The following is a 19538-nucleotide window of genomic DNA, read 5'->3' as shown; positions in this document are numbered from 1 at the left end:
CAACTTGCGTTATGCAGATGACACAACCCTGCTTGCTGAAACTGAGGAGGCCTGAAGCGCTTGCTGCAGAAGGTCAAGGACTGCAGTCTTCAATATGGATTGAAGCTCAATATCAAGAAAACAAAGATTCTCACCACTGGGCCAATTGGCAGCATCAGTATGGATGGTGAAGAGATTGAGATAGTTAACAGTTTTAGTTTGCTTGGCTCCACAGTCAACACTCTTGGTAACAGTAGCCAGGAAATCATAAGATGAATTGTAGTGGGAAAGTCAGCTGTGAGGGACCTCTCAAGAGTACTGAAGTGCAACGACGTCAGGCTGGAGACTAAGGTGTGCCTGATCCAGGCTATAGTCTTTGCCATTACATGCTGTTTATCAGAGAGTTGGACAGTGAATAGGGATGATAGAAAGAGAATTGATGCCTTTGAGTTGTGGTGCTGGAGAAGAGTATTGAATATACATACCATGGACTGCGAGGAGAACAAACAGGGTTGTCCCGGAGAGGGTGAAGCCAGAATGTTCCCTGGAGTCAAGGATTCTGAAGCCTCGTCTGACATAGTTTGGGCATGTTGCAAGGAGGGACTGGTCCTTGGAGAGGGACATCATGCTTGGGAGAGTTGAGGGACGACACAGGAGAGGAAGACCCTCGATGAGATGGATCGATTCTGTGAGTGGAGTGGTGGGAATGAGTGTGTTTGAGACAGCGAGATTGGCACAGGATAGAATGGCGTTTAGGGCTCTTGTACATAGGGTCGCTATGAGTCACAAATGACTCTATGGCATATAACAACAACAACAAGACGGTGTGTATACTGTCCATATATTTTTCAAACTCTGTGGGCTGCCAAAAGAACAAACACATCTGTGAAGGACATGAAATCAGAATGCTCCTCAGAGGCAAAGGTGATGAAACTGTTGCACTTTGAGCGTGTCAGGGAGGGACCAGTTCTTGGAGAGGGGCATTGTGCTTGGAAAGGTAGAGAGTCAGTGAAGATGGCAAACCCTGACCAAGAGTAGTTGACACAATGATTACCCCTGTGGATTTGAACATGACGGAGTTGCAGAATAGGGCAGGGCTCAGATCTCTTGTTCATGGGGTCATGATGAATTGACTTGATGGCATATCACAACACAGCATCATGCAGAAGAGCCGGATTTACAGCAATGGCTGTAGGGACAGTGGAGGCACTACAGCCCCTGAGGTACCCCATGCCCCACTGGCCATCACCTTCTCCTGGGTAAGGAACCCTGTGTGTCTGCCTCACCCTGGCTCCTCAGTGACACTGGTCAGGCAGTTCTCTCTCCTTGGCTTTAGCCCTCCTGTGTGAGGGAACTTCCTCAGTTTACCACCTTCAAATGGACAGGCATGTGGTGGTGAGGTGTCTTCTGTGAGCAATTCTGCAGAAGCAGGCTTGGGGTTCTCTTGCAGTGTGTACTTACAGACTGCTCTTTGGCGTCACTTTTGTGCAGCTGTGTATGTGCACCGCTTTTTTATATCTCACTGTGAAACAAATGTCCAGTGCTGTTTTCATTTTGCATCTTTTTCATAAAAGCAAGAATTCTTTGGAATTCTTTTCTTTGGTGAAAATGGGGTGAATGTAGGTCTCTGGACTCCTCTCAGTGTGTGAAAATGGGGATAAATGTAGGTCTTTTGTAAAAGTAAAGTGACGTAAAAGCAAACTTGAAAAGTGGGGGATGCTGGTAACTGGACAGGCTCCCTCTAACTGCAGGACTCCTTTATGAGAAGCCACCTGGAGAGGCCATGACTTGTGGCTCTGCTTTGGCTCTCTTGGACTTGTCTTCATTTTCTTCAGCTTCAGCTGGGATTTGCAGAGTGAATGTTGATCATTTCCAGTCAGCTGTGGCCTTAGTCAGACTTAGGATAATGAGATCTTCTGTCAGCTTTTCCATAGATGTGGTCACCTGGATTCCTGTGCAGACAGAACCGTTGGTTATTGCTGTGCCATTTGTGTTGTTGAAAAAGGTCCTTACAGCGCGTAAGTCACTGGTCTTGCAAAATTGTGTTCTGATCATCTGTGTCGCCTCTGTTAGCATGGCCATGCTTCTCGACTGCAGTTCCCTTTTTTCCTACTTTTCGCACTCCATTCACGAGAAGTTTGTTGTGCATCTTTATAATGTGTTTGGTCAATTTCAGACTACAGAACTTGGTAAAAGCCTTCAGATTCTTCATCCTGGACATTAATGCTTGGTGTTTCAATTGAGACAGTCTTAAAAACTGGTGTTCCTTGAAAGCATATGAATATTACCTTCCAATTGACAATGTATTTCAAGGTAGATCTTGCAGTGTTCTTTTTGACAATGAATGTGACATCACCCTGTTCTGTCTGTCATTGTAGACCACATGCTGGCCAGCGTTAGTCCATTTCAGTACCCTAATGCCTAGGATATCTATTTTCAAGCATTGAGTTTTGGAAAATGTTCAGTTCTCCTTTTCAGATTTTGTGTTTTCCATGTTCCAATTACTAACCGATATTTACAGCTGGTTCTGTTCCACTGAGCAGTGCCAGGTAGCTGAGGGTCCTGCAGGCTTTGGTCCCCCTTGTGATTAGGGTCGGCTCTGCTTTGAGGAGACCACTCTCCCCAGTGCATTTCCAAGGCCTCCCTGCAGGCACCACATGCGTGGCCTCTAGCCCCATGAAGTAAGTTGCCAGCTCCTTCTTCCCAGGGTCTCTCAATCTGGGAACGCTGGACCCGTCCACTGTGAGTGGCAGGTGTTGAAATACCAGATTCCTTGTCGGTCAGAGAAGTTTTAGTCACCAGGTCCTGTCCTGCCCCTGGGAGCTAACTTGTTAAGAAGTGTGGCCAGAGAGGACACTGTCCTGAGCAAAAGCGTTGGTCCGGGTGCAGTGAGAGTCTGAAAGTCCAGTGCTTCCTGGGTCACCTTGTGGGCACCAGGCAGGATTTTCCCCTCCTACTTCCTGGTTGGTGATCTGTCCTCTGTTAACAAAGAACAGAGATGATCTTGTTATTCTCATTTCAGATTCTAAGAGAGCAACTGGTGATGAGAAGCCGGTTCAAAAGCTTGAATTTCTGAGGATGGAAGTTCAACTACGGCACTATCAGAACAACTTTTAGTGATGGAGACCTTGGCCTGTGAGTCCAAGGAGGTCTCTGAGTTCCCCCTAGAGGGACTGCTGGAGTGCCCAGGACAGAGCCTGAGGGATGCCCCTGCTCAGGAGCCACCTTTCAGACAGGTGGCAGAGACAGCCCAGATGTGCACCAAGTCAGGAAGAAGCCCTGTTCTCAACTCCAACCTTTTTGTACTTCAGAGAGAACTCAGAGAAGGGGAGGGTCACCCATGTGACACTGGTGGCAGCGGCTTCACTTTTCATTCAGATCTGATGAGACATCAGCTCTCTCACAGCCGGGAGAACCTTCCCAAATGTGATCCCTGTGGGAAAGGCTTCAGTCAGAGCTCACACCTGGCTGAGCACCAGAGGAGTGATGTTGGAGAGAGACTGTACGCGTGCAGCGTGTGCCGGAAACAGTTCCTGCAGTACACGAGCCTCTCTGACCATCAGAGAGTCCATGCCGGAGAGAAACCCTTCAAATGTGCTCAGTGTGGGAAAGGCTTCTGCCACCGCTCCAACCTCACCCAACACCAGAGAGTTCACACCCGTGAGAGACCTTATGAATGCAAGGAATGTGGCAAGGGCTTCAGTCAGAGCTCTCTGCTCATTCGCCATCAGAGGATCCACACGGGAGAGCGGCCCTATGAGTGTAATGAGTGTGGCAAGTCCTTCATTCGGAGCTCCAGCCTCATCCGCCATTACCAGATCCACACGGAAGTGAAGCAGTACGAGTGTAAAGAGTGTGGGAAAGCCTTCCGGCACCGATCAGACCTCATTGAGCACCAGAGAATCCACACTGGAGAAAGGCCTTTTGAATGCAGTGAGTGTGGCAAAGCCTTTATCCGGAGCTCCAAGCTGATCCAGCATCAGAGAATTCATACTGGGGAGAGACCGTACGTGTGTCAGGAATGCGGGAAGCGCTTCAGCCAGACCTCGAACTTCACTCAGCATCAGAGGATTCACACCCGAGAGAAGCTCTTTGAGTGTGATGAATGTGGGAAGGCTTTCTTTCTGAGTTCATACCTCATCCGACATCAGAAAATTCACACTGGGGAGAGAGTGTACGAGTGTAAAGAATGTGGGAAGGCTTTTTTGCAGAAATCCCACTTGACTGAGCATCAGAAGATCCACTCAGGGGAGAGGCCCTTTGAGTGTAAGGACTGCGGGAAAGCCTTCATCCAGAGCTCCAAGCTGCTGCTCCACCAGGTCGTTCACACCGGGGAGAAGCCCTACGTGTGCAGTCACTGTGGGAAAGGCTTTATTCAGAGGTCAAACTTCATCCAGCATCAGAAACTTCATGCAGAAGAGAAGGAGCTCTATGAGTGCAGTCAGTATGAGAGAGATTTTCATCTGATCTCGAACTTTAAAAACAATCAAGGTATTCCCAAAGAAGGATTTGACTTAAGTAAAGCACCCATACATTTGGATGTGGAGTCTATATGTCCAGGGCAGCTTACTGAGAACTTGGAAAAATAATTCTTTTTCAACTCAATGAATGATGCTTGGAAACGAGGGAATCATCACATGGCTTCTGGGATCTGGCTTCATCGGCCTCCCTGGGGCACAGCTGGTAACTGCATCGGCACCACTGTGCAGCATTGCTGAATTGCTCTGCTCTTCAGCCAGAGGCTTGTCCTGGAGAGCGCCATGTGACTTGCAGCTGACTCTGAGCTGGACAAGGCAGGAGAGGGGACAGAGTGAGAGAAAGTGTCTGTATTTTATTTCAAAATTGCAGTCATTCTTGAGTTGTCTCCCTTTAAGAGTGGATTTATGTATCTACTTCTATTGTCTAGAAGTATTACCTGGCAAATTTTGTTTTGTCAAAAATGCAGTTGGAGAATGATATGTTGTGTTTTAAACTGTGGCTAGTCCCCTGTTTTCCTTCTTATGAAGTCCAGACTTGTGAGCATGGATTCCACGTCCTCCTTCCTCGACCTTCGCTCACACCAGATAGGTCCTGCCACAGCAGCACTGCTTAACGTTTTCACATCCTCCAGCCTCTCACCTTCCTCCTGACCTCTGCCCATTTGCAGGGCCTTCTCTCCTTCACTTCCCTTTATCATGTCAAGGAAACTTCCCATCAGGCTTCGCTGCGTCCCTCTCCCAGGTGTGTGTGCTCAGTGTGCACCTCTCACTCCACTTCACCCCGGTCACTCAGCGGGTTGTCAGGTACCACCTCACCCCGCATGTTCTGGAGGAAAGCAAACATGCCTGGTTCAATTCTGTGCCCTCACGTTTAGCACAAAGGTAATAAAAGACAACCCAGCGTCTCGCTGTATCTGACAAACTGCTGTTGGACAGTTTCTGGGTGTGCGGTTTAGCCTCCATCACTACAATCTGCTGTTTGTTGGCAGTGTCTTTCCCCCACCCTATGTTGTCTCCTCTCCCTGGGTAGCTCAGAAACTGCACATGGTCCCCAGGAGATGAGCTGTCCCATGCAATGCCTTTAGGCCACACCTGTGACTCCTCCTGTTTGGAGAGGGTTGGCCTGTTTCTGCTTGTTGGTGGCTGGATCCTCAGACTCCCAAACCCTACCAACTATGTAACTTGGTTCTGTGCTACCAAGGAGGGGAACCTCCTGAATTCAGCTACTGCGTTACTTTCCCTACTGGCTAGCTCCTTCCAGCACTCTAATAAGATGTTATGTACAAGGACAAGTGCTAGATACTGGGAGAAAAGAGAGCCACTGTCATCAAGTCACCTCAAGTTTATTGGGGAGGGCAGGAAGGTCCCAGGAGCCAGGACTAAAACAAGTGTACGTTAGTGGTGTAGAAGCAGAGATGGCATGAATCTAATGGAGAGGGAGACCCTGAGTAGCTGGACAGTAATACAAGCAGAGATCGTGAGGGTGACGGGCCCATGTAGTGGCTGGTCCTGTCACACCCAGGGGCCACTCTGAAATAGACAGTTCCTCCTGGCACCTCGCAACAGGAACATAGGTGCAGATATTAGTCATTAGGATTGGGGAGCATGCCAGGGCAAGTGACATCGGAACTCGCCTAGGGGTAGATAAAAAAGCCTGCTGGCTTCTCATTGGCTGCTAACCCAGTGGCCGCGGTGCTAGCTCATGAAGTCTTCTGTAGGGGAAAGAGGCCAGTCCCCTGTAGAGATTCACAGCTCGGAAGCCAGTCAAGGCCATTGAGACAGGTTATCAGGCAGAGGAGGAAGATTGACCTGCCAGGGGCCCTGTGTCAAGACAAGCATGGCAGTGTTGGAAATGGGGGAGGACTGCTGAGCAGATAGGCGGTGCTGGCCTTTGCCTCTAGGTTTCTTAAGATATTAACCCAGACAGCCAGTTTCAAATACTAGTTCCCCAGATGTGGATATTTTTGAGTTCTTCAAATTCCTTCAGCTCTAGAAGATCGGGGGTGGGGGGGGCAGCATACAATTCTCAGATAGCTAGTGCTGTTCCAGCAGATAACACGAGTGGGGGATTTTTCTTACAGTTTTTGGGAGTCTAAAAATGTAGGGTGCTAGCTTGAGGGAAAAGCGTCATTTCTGGAGACAAGTCCTCGTTTCCTCCAGTATCTTTGGGCCCAGCACTCCATGAAGATCTGCTGTGTCATGGCTCTTACTGTGTCAATAAGCTTCACAGTGTGGGCTCGCAGGCCCGTGGACATGCCCCACTCCGGGCTCTTGGTGACCCTGGGGTGGCCTGCTTGCTTCTGCCTCACCGTTTTGTGAGAAAAGGTGGTACAGGCTGTAGCCCAGGGAAATGCCTCCCAGCAGATCCATGCCGGGATGGGGATCTGTGATCACATCTTATGCTCTCCCCTTTTCCGAGTGTTCGTCAGATGGCAAGGGATCACTGTCCAGCCCCCACAGTGGTTCAGGACTTGGGTTTCGGGGGTGTGGGGTGAAGAACAAAACCCTCTCTGTGAGCAGAGATTTCTAAAGAGCATAGAATCACACTACCAGATAATTTCTATAGAGCAGGCGACCCATTTTCAGTGTGATGTCTGAGTTTGAATAAGTGCATAACCCCCTACAGGAGCCACAATCTAGACAGGTGATGTGTTCATGACCCCAAGAAGTCTGCTCTGTCCCGGTGCAGGGCCAGGCTCCTGACTGTCACAGGAGAGGAGACCTCCCTGTCTTAGAGCATGATGTCAGTAAAGTCTTGGAGTGTGTGACAGCTCTTTTTCTGCGTGTTTGCGAAGTTACTGGAGTTGTGTGTTTCCTTAGTTTGCTGAGTAGTAGTCCATTGTATGAATATACCATTGTTGTTAATTCATTTACTTTGCGATAAAACACTTGGGTTCCTGCCTTACCTGCTAGAGAATTGGGAATAAAACTGCCAAGCATTCCTGTGAAAGTGGGTAGACACAGACAGCTCTTCCTTGTAGGTGGACCTGTAGCTTTGAGAGGAGTAAGTTCAAGAATTGAAGACTGAATTTTTTGAAAGTTGGTTCTCAGATTGATCAGCAGACCTAAGGAGGGCTGGTTTTTATTTTTCAGTGATTGACAAGATGATCTGGAAAAGATAACGGAAGCAACTAACTTACCTGATTCCAGCACATACTGTACAACCACAGTAACAGCATAACATTGGGGTAAAGATTAGGAGAGCACAGTAAATCGCCCATATGTGATCACATTTTTTAAAAAATTATTTTTATATCAGTTTGCATACAGAATTCGTATACCTTATGTTTCACACATTCCTTCATTCACACTGTTTGGTGTGATCGTTCCCATTACTTGATTTTACTTATTGTTTTTTCTTGTTGTGTACCGTTAAATCAGATCTAGCTGGCACAGGAGGAGATTGTTCCTTCTCCAACAGAGCATCTGGTGGATTCGAACTGCGTGCATTTGGGATTGCAGTGCAGTTTCTTGTCACTAGGCCACCAGAGCTCCCTTATATGATCAAGTTTTTATTTATTTCAGCACATACCGGACAACCAAGTAACAGCATGATGCTGGGGTAAAGATTAGAAGAGCAGAGAAAATCATCCCTATATGATCACATTTTTATTATGGTGGGGAAATTTATTTAATGAGACACGATAGTCTGTCAACAAAGGATGCTTCAATAGCAGGTAACTCTCCGATGACAGGAGTATCCCCTGACCCCCACCTAACACCGCCCGCTGACTCATGACCCTCCATTGGCTTTTCAGAGATTGTGAATTCCACAGGACATGATGGTCTACCTTTATCCCGTGTAAGAACTGGTGGACTTGAACCAAGTCCACCTACCTTCTGGTTGGCAGTGCAACTCCTCATCCACTAAACCATCAGAGCTTCTATCATAATAAAAACTAAGCCAAAGTGAATCATAAACCTGTCAGCTTAAACTGCTAATTTTCCTAAGGAGAGGGAGGAAATAGCAAATACTCATACACTTACGAGAGAAATGTGTCCTATGATCGGTACAGCAGCTACGTCAAGTGCAAGGTGTTGGCAGGCATGGCTGGTTTAGCAGATAGGAAGGCAGTCAGAACCCCAGCTCTTGGCTGGTGCTAGTGGCATCAGTAGAAGGCCCCTGTCTCCTGTTTCCTACTTCCTTGCAGGTTGATCTGCTCCTGTCATATTTTGTCGGACACTAACTCAGTTCTGCTTTAACAGCATAACACACGCAACTAATTTTCAAATGGGACATTGGCCATAGGCATGTTGTTGTTAAGTGCTGTCACGTCTCAGGCGACTCATAGCAACCCTGTGAAGGAGAGTCCTCAGTGCTTGGGTGTCTTTCATCCTTTCTCCAGTGTCATAGGGTTTCCAGAGGCAAGCTATTATGGAAGTGGATGGCACTCTTGCTTCCAAGCTTGTTTTAATCGGGGAGCTCCACCAAACACTGTCCACTGTGGGTAACCATTAACGCATTTGGCACATCAGTGTCACAGTGTTCAGCCTCACAGCAACCACAAGTAACCACTGTATGGCAAGTAGCCATAGGCATAGAGGTAGGATTTCCATGTTTTTGACCATGATTGAACATCTGCATCTGAGCTAAAAGCCTGCTCGTGAGCCCACCAGGCAGCCCCTCCAAGGAAGGGGAGGAGGTGCTTTCCTCATTTAAAATTTACAGCCTGAGAATCTCTGAGCTTTACCTTGAGTGGGAATCAGCAGCGCTGGGTGTAGGGAGTGTGGAATATTTTTGTTTTTCAATAATAACTAGTATTTCCTCATTCATTTTCAGTTTCATACTTGTAAAAGAACCCTGCACAACTAAACATACCTGTGGATAGATGTAGTCATTTGAATTAAGCTGTTTTTGTTGTTAGGGACCATCTAGTTTAGAAATTATCGAACAGTATCACTAATAAGCTCAACATCAAGAAAACAAAGATTCTTACCACTGGACCAATTGGCAGCACCATGATAGAGTAGAGATTGAGGTTGTTAACAGTTACAGCTTACTTGGCTCTACAATTAACACCCTTGGCACCAGCAGTCAGGAAATCAAGACAAATTGCACTGGGAAAATCTGCTGTCAGGGATCTCTCCAGAGTACTGAAAAGCAATGATGTCCGTCTAGAGACTAAGGTGCACCTGATTGAGGCCATGGTTTTTGAAATTACTTGCTACGCATCAGAGAGCTGGACATTGACTAAGGATGACAGAAGAAGAATTGATGCCTATGAGTTGTGGTGCTAGAGAAGAGTCTTGAACATACCAGACTGCCAAGAAAACAAATAGGTCAGTCTTGGAGAGGATGAAGCCAAGTTTCTCCGTGGAGTCTAGGATTTTGAAGCTCTGTCTCACACATATTTTGGGAACGTGGTCAGGAGAGACTGGTCCTTGGAGAAGGCCATCATGCTTGCATGGGTGGAGGGACGGTGCAGGAGAGGAAGATCCTGGATGAGATGGATTGAGACAGTGACTGGGACAATGGGGATAGATGTAGCAGAGTCAGTGAGACTGGCTCAGGACAGGGCAGGCTTCAGAGCTGTTGTACAGAGGGTCTCTGTGAGTTGCAGGTGATTCGACGGCACTTAAGAAACAAGCTGGCTCTTGCTCATAAAGACCCTATAAACCTGTGCCATTCTCACAAGACCTGCTGTGTGGATGCCCATTGTTAGAGCCGCTGCCAGTCTTATCTCATTGATGGTCTTCCTCTTGGCTAACCCTCCACCAAGTATGATTTCCTTCCCCAGGAACGGCTTCCTTATGATGATGTGGCCAAAGTGTGCCTTTGGTGGCCCTGGCTTCTAAGGAGCACTCTGGCTGTGCTTCTAAGACACATGTCCGTTTGATAGTCTGTGGTGTATCAGGATTCTCCAGCACCAGACAAAGCTATCTTTTTTTTTCCTGGTAGCTCCTATTTATCATCCAACTGCCATGTGCATTGAAGTGATTAAACATGCATGACTTGGGTCAGGAGCACCTTAGATTGACGTTGAGTCCTTTGCAGCACATTTATCCAATGAATACCTTGTGGGTTGGTTGGTTGGTTGGTTGGTTGGTTGGTTTTTTGCATGAATGTCATAATAGACTTATTTTATATACTGTTTTATTCATTGTTACACATTTTCTTCTCCCTGCCCCCAGCCCACCAGGCAGTGCGTCTCTTGTTCCAGATTGTTGTCATACATATAACACCTGGTCGTATATTCCTTTTGGACAGTTCTTACTCTTATATTTTCTGTTGCAGTGTTTGTTCTAACCACTCTTTCCCATTCTCTGTCCCCATCTGTCCTATTTTATAACAGCTGAGTTATACAATATTTGCCCTTTTGTGACAGATATTTCACTCAGCATAATGTCCTCCAGATTCCCCTATGTTATGTAATAATGTACAAAGTCATTGTTTTTTAGTGTTGCGTAATATTCCATTATTTGCATGTACCATCCTTTTTCTATCCATTCGTTTGTTAACGAGCACTTGGGTTGCTTCCATATCTTTGCTGTTGTGAATAATGCAGCAATAAACATGTGTATGCATACATATGCTTGAGTCATGGCTCTGGTTTCTTTAGGGTATATTCCCAGTAGTGGAATTGCTGGATCAAATGGTATTTCTATTTCCAGCTTTTTGAGAAAGGGCCGGACCACCTTCCTTAGTGGCTGCACCATTTTATACTCCCACCAGCAGTGAATAAAGGTTCCAGTCTCTCCACAACCTTGCCAGCACTTTGTTTGCTGCCCTGCTGAACTTTGCTATAGTTGCTGTGGTGATATAGTGATGATTTTTTTTCAGTTCAGTTAAAGAGACTTTATTGAGGCCCAGGGCCATGGAGCTCAGAAGGAGGCCACCTGCAAGAGGCAAAGGAGCCAGTGAAAAGGGGGCTCTTACTTCCTTCTTGGGGTGCAGGTTGTTGGGGTGCCCACTCTTCTTCTTGCGGCAGTTGACAGCACGGGGCTGCAGGTGAGTGAACGTGTGTGGCAGACCATCTTGTCGCGGTTATACCTCTGGACGAGCTGGCACAGGGAGGCTCGATAATACCACCACGCAGATGCAGCCCCAGATGCAGGGAGGACTCTCTGGATATTATAGTCCGAGAGTGTACAGCCATCTTCTAGCTGTTTGCCTGCAAATACCAGTTGCTGCTGGTCCGGGGGAATGCCCTCCTTGTCTTGGATTTTGGCTTTGACATTCTCAATGATATCACTGGGCTTGACCTCAAGAGTGATGGTCTTGCCCATCAGGGTTTTCACAAAGATCAGCATCTCTGTGTCTACCACTTGGCTGTCTCGTTGAAGAGAAAGAGGGTTACCGATACATTGATTTTTGTCTGCTGCCTTCATGGCACCGATTGTGGGCCCAAGCCACGGGACAGCTTCAGCCTTCACATATCACTATGTTGTTTATTGGTTCCGTTGGGAGGATTTTTGTTTCTGTTGAGTTGTAGTCAGTACTAAAGATTATACTCTTTGAATTTTACCAGTAAATGCTTCATTCTCAACAAGTAAATTTGTGTCTGCAGTATACCCAGAGTTGTTGACAAGTCTCCTTCAATCCTGATGCCATGTGATTCAGCTTCTGGGGTTATATACTCAGCCTACAGATTGAATACCTGTGATGAGAGAATGCGACCCAGAGATCTGTCATTCCCGTTTTAACCCATGCAGTCTCCCACTGTTCTTTCCCAACAACCGCGTCTTGGCCCGCCTGCGCACACTTCAGTCGCAAAGTCAAGGCCTTTATTCTCTGCTTCCAGCCAAGATTCCCCTGAGTGACCCTCCTTGTGCCATATCCTTCTGAATCCAGCTTTAATTTCTGCCAGATCCCTATTATGTACTACTACAACCATTTTTTAAATGTCTTCAAAATTTTACTTGCATGTGATACTATTAATGTTGTTCGATAAAGGATCTTTGGGACCCTTTTTTGGAAAGCGCAGATACAGAACTCTTCCACTTGGTCGGCCAGGTGGTGGTCTTCTAACCTTGTTGGCAGAGAAGAGGGAGCATGCCAGCACCGTGGCCACTGGTGGATTTGCGGCATTTCCGGTGCTTGGCGCCTGGCTTTTTGCCTCTGCCTTTTGTGCAGCTTGGATGGTGGTACTGAAGGTCGTTGATGATATGCTACCTGCTGACGTGTTTCCATGGGGACATGCCCTTTTTGGCCCAGTGGCTCTGTTCCTTCTGTCTTCCTGTGTGTTCCATATTTTGCCTATACAATTCTTAAGTGCTGCGACCTGAGGCTTGAAGTCTAGATTTAGTTTTTTCAATGTGAGATGCTGTAGGATTTCCTGTTTCATTGTCTAACTGCGCATTTCATGTTAATACTTTGTTTTGTCTTCTCGAACTGCCTTTTGAAATCTCACCTTCCTATATCTCCACTTGTTTTAACTCCTTTGCATTGTAGAGCAAGTTTCATAGCCCCCTCTGACATTCATTCTGGGTTGTTTTGGTTTTTTCTTCTGTTGTTCTGTGTTTAAAATCATCTTCTGTTTTTTCATGTGTAATGTCCTTTATGCTGTCTGACAATACTTCTGGTCTTTGGCCACCAGCATTCAGCATGTCAGAGCTACTCAAGATGTTCACTAAATTCAGGTAGGAGATTCAAGGTCCTATCTTTTTTTACCCTGCACTTGCACATGCATTTGAGAATTGGTCTGTTCCACAGTAGGGTTCCAGCTTTGTTCTGATTTTTTTTAATGATTTCTTATATTGAGCTTCTCTTCTGTCTCCACAGATTTAATCAGCTTCATTTCTGTGTATTCCATGCAGTAAGACTCAAATATAATAATTTATGGGTTTGGTCTGTTTTAAAAGCTATTTGTAATGAGTAAGTCTTTGGTTGTATAATTAAAAAAAATTTTTATTTTATACTGAGGGACCTCACCAGTGTACTGAAGAGCAATGGTGTTACTCTGGAGACTAAGGTGCATCTGATACAGGCCATGGTCTTTGCAATCACTTGTTATGCATCAGAGAGTTAGACAGTGACCAGGGAGGATAGAAGGAGAATTGATGCCTTTGAGCTGTGGTGCTGGAGAAGAGTATTGAGGGTACCATGGACTGCTAGGAGAACAAACAGATTTGTCCTGGAAAGGGTTAAACCGGGTGGCTCCTTGGAGGCAAGAATTCTGAGGCTCCGTCTAACATACTTTGGACATGTTGTGAGGAGAGACCAGTCCTTGGAGAAGGACATCATGCTTGGGAGGGTGGAGGGACGGTGCAGGAGGGGAAGGCTCTCTATGAGGTGGATTGATTCAGTGACTGGCGTGATCGGGATGGGTGTGTCAGAGGCAGTGCAGTTGGCACAGGATAGAGCAGGGTTTAGGGCTGTTGTACACAGGGTCGCTATGAGTCGCAAGCTACTCAACAGCACATAACAAAAACAACAACTGGTTTATTTACAAAGTTCATAAACTTTTCCACATCAGATCTTTCCCATTTCCTTCACCACCCCTCCCTCGACCTGTCGTATTTTACAGTATTTTTAACCTTGAGATCCCCTGATTGGTTTCTGTCGTGGAAGCTGTACTTTCCAGCCCAGGGGACTCTGGTGGCCTCCTCCATAGGGAGCTGAAATGCGGAGCCAAGGAGCAGAGTTTGCTGGTGGTTACAGTCCCCCGCTGTCCCGTGGAGAACGCTGGGCGGCTTCTCCTGCCCTGTCACAGCCTCAGGAGCCCTGGAGGGCCAGCTGGGAGGTGGTTCTGATTAGAAGGCAGTGTACGAGTGACTGCTTTTCCTTTTTGTTGTTTGTAATTCTTAACTTATGTTAATGGATACTGATTGCAGGCTTGCTCAATTTGACCACCAGACTTGGTGGTGGTTGTCATTGATCTGAATAGGATTCATAAAGACCCTGAATGAGCGACCTGAGCCAGCCTCTTCATCACACACCTGAGCCCACTGCTGCAGTCACCGGCGTCAGTGCCTCTGATTGAAAGTCTTCCTGCTTCACCTGCCCTCTACCTTCCCAGGCATTGTTACTACTCTAAGGAACAGTAACACTTAGCAACAGAATATGTGAGACAGTTTATCATTATTATCTCCAAGGAGGCTCTGACTGCACTTTCTGCATTCATCTAAAACTGGCCTCCGGGGTGACCCTGCTGACATTTGAAATCCAAGCCCAAACTGACAGATGTGTGCTAGGTTTGCATTCCAGTCAACATGACAGAGACTGTGATGTGTGCAAGGAGCTGCTTCCCTTCCCACTGGGGGTTCACGGGCCGTGTGATCCCAGGACAGCTCAGCCCAGTCACTGAGCTGCCGGTGAGGACTCAGCTGTTTCCCCAGCCTGTTCGCTTGTGATGCCCCGTCCGTCCGTCCCCCCCTTCCCAAGGCTGTTTTCTTTCTCTAGAACCTCCCCTCTTTCGACCCTGTTGCTGATGCAAGTAAGGTCGATGCCCTGCTTCCTGCTGGGAGGAAGGATTAGATAAGAGTTCAACAGAGAAACAAAAGGAAGAACCTTATCGCTGATGATTACGAGCAGAAACCAGTGAAGGCATTTGGGAAGGAATTGGCCTACAATGGTCCTGTGAACTGAGCATCCAGAATATGAAGTAGTGCAGCTGCAGGGTGACCAGTGCGAGGACACAGGCCAGCTCCCCGTAGAGACTGGACTGGTGAAGGACAGCCAGCTGAAGCTTAAGTGAGGATTCCCCTGCAATGAGTAGAAACTTCCCTTCTGTCCCTTGTCTCAAGTTTAAAACCTCACAACTGTATAATGTAACCATTTGGGGTCCACTTTGAACTTGGACTAGTGTAACTCCTTCATGTGATAACCTGAGAAGCGCCATGGGGAAAAAAACCCAAACAAAACAAAACCAGCCAACCAAATCAAACAAGACAGTTCAGGACAGGCATTCCCCAAAACGCGCATTCCTCAGTTATATTCAGACACACCTTACTACGTATTTCCATGAAGCAGAAGAAAGGATGCTTACAGTGAAAGGGGGGGGCTTCTGCCGCCTTTGCAGACGTGGAGCCCCACTGGGTGGCGTGTTCTCCGGGCAGCCTCTGGGGTCCCCACCAGCCCCACTGAGACTCCCGGGCCAGGCTTCGCTTCTTAAAGCTGGGCCAGGGCTTCCGAAGGCCCCCCTGAGGCAGCCCTTGACCTGCACGCGCGCCCTGCCTCCTGCATGAACCCACCTGTGACTCACTGTGCAAACATCCACTCCCAGCAGGCTGACAGTCTGGGAGAAACCAGGGCCGGGCGTGAGACAGCTCCCGCTTCAGGCTCTGGGACCCAAACTTTTATCTGAGTTTGTTGTTAGGTTGGCTTGATTCGGCCGCCCATGTGCAACAAAGCTAAGCCCTGGCCCACACTGTGGCCACCACAGTTTATAAGCTTTGTTTCTTAAGTACATTGTAAATGCCTGAAGTTTTGGTAAACTGGTAGATTGTTAGGTTTAGAGCTAGTTTAGTGTGGTGTCAATTACAGGTGTGTGTGGTGTTTTTGGATATGGGGGTTTATTTTTGGCTATTTTGTGTTCACTTGTTTTGTAATCTCTCTTGCTGTCAGGCCCCTTCGTGTGATCTGAGGGAGAAAAGGACACTAGGACGGGCATGGGGATGTTGGTGGTAAGCCCTGGACGGTAGTATGCACTTCACCCCAGCTAGTAGATAGCATGTGAATCTGTGAGGTTCAGACTTTGAACTACCTCAAGAGGAGGAGTCTAACTCAGCAATGTCTGTAAGCCCAGAGCTCTGGAGTGATGATACTTTGTAAACACTGGCAGGATTGGCAGGATCCTAATATCCTAGGTTAGCTTAGTAGCAGGATTCTAACAGCCTTGTAACACCCTAGGTTAGTGTAGCAGCTTTTGGGGTGTAAAATCCCAGTTTAGTAGAGTGGTTGCAGTCCTTCTGTTATGGCTAAGTCTCTTCTTTGGAGTTGGGGGGATGGTGGAAGAGGGGAGATGCCAGTCTGTGCTAACCCTGACCTGGATGAATCCCTGTAAGCTCCCGACAGAGTCCATTCTCATGTCGCATGGCACTTGGGTTTGGGTGACACTGAGGGGTACGGTGATTTCATTGTTTTTGGAGCGGAGCCGTTTTATGTGAAAAAGGAAAGCTCCTGCTGACAGTGGACTTGACTCCAGGGGCTGGGACCACCCTGGGGAGGGGACAGGAAGTAGGGTGGCCTTGGGCTCCTAGATGTCCACAAAGGATGTTGTTCCAGCCTCAGCCTTTGGTAACGCACCCCTCTCACCCCAATCTGTATTAACTGCTGTTGGAGATACAGACCAACACTGGTTTCTGGGGCTGAGGATGTTTTACAGTCTCTGACTGGATTACTTCCCTCTGCACAGCACACCTGCTTCACTGGCTGGCGGCCTGCACTCCTGTGCCTGCGTCCTCACCTGCTTTGGTTCCTCTAGCCATGTGTGTGCAAACCTCCTCTTCCTGCTCTGACCTTGAACATGCAAATGCCTGTCCTCTGCACTTGCAGGATTCTCAGTGTCCCGATTTGGATCTCTGTCTCCCTTTCACTGTGCAGTACACCCACAGGAAGTGTGTATCAGGCCCCCCTTAAGTGGGTGTATATCTGGATAAGCCTCTTCTTCCCTTAGTTTCTGGCAGGCCGATGCCAATTCCTGGCAGCCTGGTTTCGGAGCAGAGCTGCGCCCCACAGGGTTTCCACTGCCTGACTTCTCCAAGGTGCGGCCCCAGGCCTGCCTGCCTCCTGGCTGGATTCAAATCTCCGTTCCTTCAGTTAGCAGCCAGGCACCTTAACCATTTTTGCCACCCACAGACTTTTTAAAGATAAATGTAATAAAACCAAACTTGCCATCAAGTTGGTGCCAACCCCTCATCACCCTCCAGGACAGGACAGTTGGCCCACAGCGTTTCCAAGGCCTGACTGACCGCTTTTCTCCCAGGGAGCAGCTGGTGGGTTCAAACTACCAGCCTTCTGTTCAGTGTACCAGTAGGGGTCCTCGCTCTCCAGACAGAAAGAGCCCAACTCACGGTGGTGCTGCAGGGCAGGGTGGGTCCGCTGCAGGACAGGGCTCCCAAGAACACAGGTCTTCAGGGGAGCAGACCGCCTCCTCTGTGTCCCACAGGGTAGCTGGGGGTTTCGAACGGACAACTTCTCAGCAGCTGAGCACTTATTAGTCATTCTGTGTGTGTATCCATGTGTACTAGTGTATGGTGTCTTGCCCAGAGACCCAAGCCAGTGAACCCCCCTGGTAAAAGTAAGATTTAATCTCCTCAGTTAGAATGAATGACTTAAATAAAGCTTTAGAGCACCATTAGAGGACTCCACATGGGTGCCAGCTGGCACCAGACTCAGTTAAGGAGGAATTTACCATTTTCCCGTTTTTCACCTTCAAATTAAGCCTTTATTCCCTTTTATGAGAAAATAACAGTACTATTATGGCTGCCACATGCTCTTCATTTATGGTAGAATGTCCCACACCAGAAGATAAAAACAGGTGGGGGGTGTGGGGCGTACAACCAGGGCTCTGCTTAGAGGTGAGGGTGGTGGAACTTCACTGGGGCATGTTGTCAGGACGGGCCTTGGAAAGAAGGCATGCTGGGAAAGGGGGTGTCAGAGAAAGACAAGAACACCTTTGACAGCACAGACTGACAGGGTGACTGTAACAGTGGGCTTGAGAATGGCAGAGATGGTGAGCATGGGGCAACGTGACATTCAGGTCTGTTCACAGCATCGCTGTAAGGGGCAGATGACTCAATGACACCTAACAATACATTCTAAATGTTCAGTTCTCCTCTCCTGTTCTCTGTCACGTGCACCTCATCACCTGCTTTCACCTGATTAAGGACAGCGCAGAGGCAGAGTCCGCAGGATCTGAGCCTTCCCCAGGGTGTGGACCCTGTGAAGGTGGCAAGGGACAGTGCAAGGCTCTGATCTGCTGCTCAGTCACAACTGCTACTAGGTGGGGGCCCTAACAGACTGATGCCACCCAGAAGATGCTCCCCTCTCCTCATCCTGCAGTGGTTATCATGTGTGCCGAGTCAGAACCACCCCTCCAGTGGAACTGCAGAGGGGAAGACTGCCCATCCTTCTCCCAGGAGCAGCTGGTGGATTTGAACCTCCTACCTTTGTCATTCATTGTTCAGTATTTTACCATTCCGGTACACCCAAATGCTGGCAAACTCTGGGACAGAGACCCTCAGTTCATCTGGCAAGTCTGCTCTGCCAACCCCCACCTGAGGCAAAAAGAACGCCACAAGTACCTGGAGCCCTCCATACCTGCCCATACTGAACAATGTCTTTCATTGTTTCTGTTCAAACATTCCTCTAGGTCGCATAGCCCTGGTGTGTCCATTTGCCATACAGCGCTAACTTGTGGTGGCCGTGAAGCTGAACACTGTGTCACTGATGTGTCAGATGCATTAATGGTTACCCATGGCGGACAGTGTTGGGTGGAGCTCCCTGATTAAATCAAACTTGGAAGCAGGAGTGGCATCCACTTCCATAACAGCTTGCCTCTGGAAACCCTATGAACCTAGAGAGAGGATGAAAGTCACGCAAGTATTGAGAACTTTCCTTCATAGGGTCGCTGGACTCAATGGCACTTAACAACAACAACAACCTTTGTCACTGGAGCTCTGGTGGCCTAGTGGCAGGAAGCTGCACTGCAATCCCGAAGGCAAGCAGTTCGAGGCCACCAGCAATCTCCTCCTGATTAACTGCCTCTAAATCCCACCAGAGTCAGTTATGGATCGATTCTCACTCTACGGATGCACATTAACCACCTTTGGGACTGCATCACAACTTACCACCAGGTCACCAGAGCTCCCTCCAAACCCCACTGCTCACTACCTCGTTTTCTAAGATAACCGCGCCCTTCACTTCTCAGAATACTGAATAAACACCAGCCCTTAGTACACTCTTTTAACTCACCTATAAATACCCCCCCAAAGCATATCTTTCTTGGGATGGAATTTTCAAAAGACCAGTCTGCATTCCAGTTCGTGCGTCCAGGGAGCTCCTGAGAAGTCCAAACTCACTCCCAAGTCGAGGCGTAACAACACAAGCCAAGTGTAGTACACTTTATTTAAAATGTGCTTCGGTCCAAGCGCGCGGAGGTTCAACACAGCATCGGCTTGAGCAGAAAGCTGTTGCTG

General features: G+C 47.9%; 1 protein-coding gene and 1 pseudogene across 1 annotated transcript; one reads left to right on the top strand and one right to left on the bottom strand.

The window, feature by feature from the left end:
- The first annotated feature begins 1139 nt into the window (after positions 1-1139).
- On the top strand, positions 1140-4568 carry ZNF623 (zinc finger protein 623). Its single transcript, XM_006903609.1, is given in 3 exon segments — positions 1140-1238; positions 2971-3033; positions 3036-4568. Coding segments are annotated over 3 exon segments (1695 nt in total).
- Positions 4569-5223: 655 nt separating this feature from the next.
- Positions 5224-11708, bottom strand: LOC102847760 (annotated as a pseudogene).
- Positions 11709-19538: the final 7830 nt, after the last annotated feature.

Source organism: Elephantulus edwardii, unplaced genomic scaffold, assembly GCF_000299155.1.
Source record: "Elephantulus edwardii isolate Elephantulus edwardi_28Jun2011 unplaced genomic scaffold, EleEdw1.0 scaffold00003, whole genome shotgun sequence".
NCBI classification, from domain to species: Eukaryota; Metazoa; Chordata; class Mammalia; order Macroscelidea; family Macroscelididae; genus Elephantulus; species Elephantulus edwardii.
This window is presented reverse-complemented; position numbering and strand designations above follow the sequence as displayed.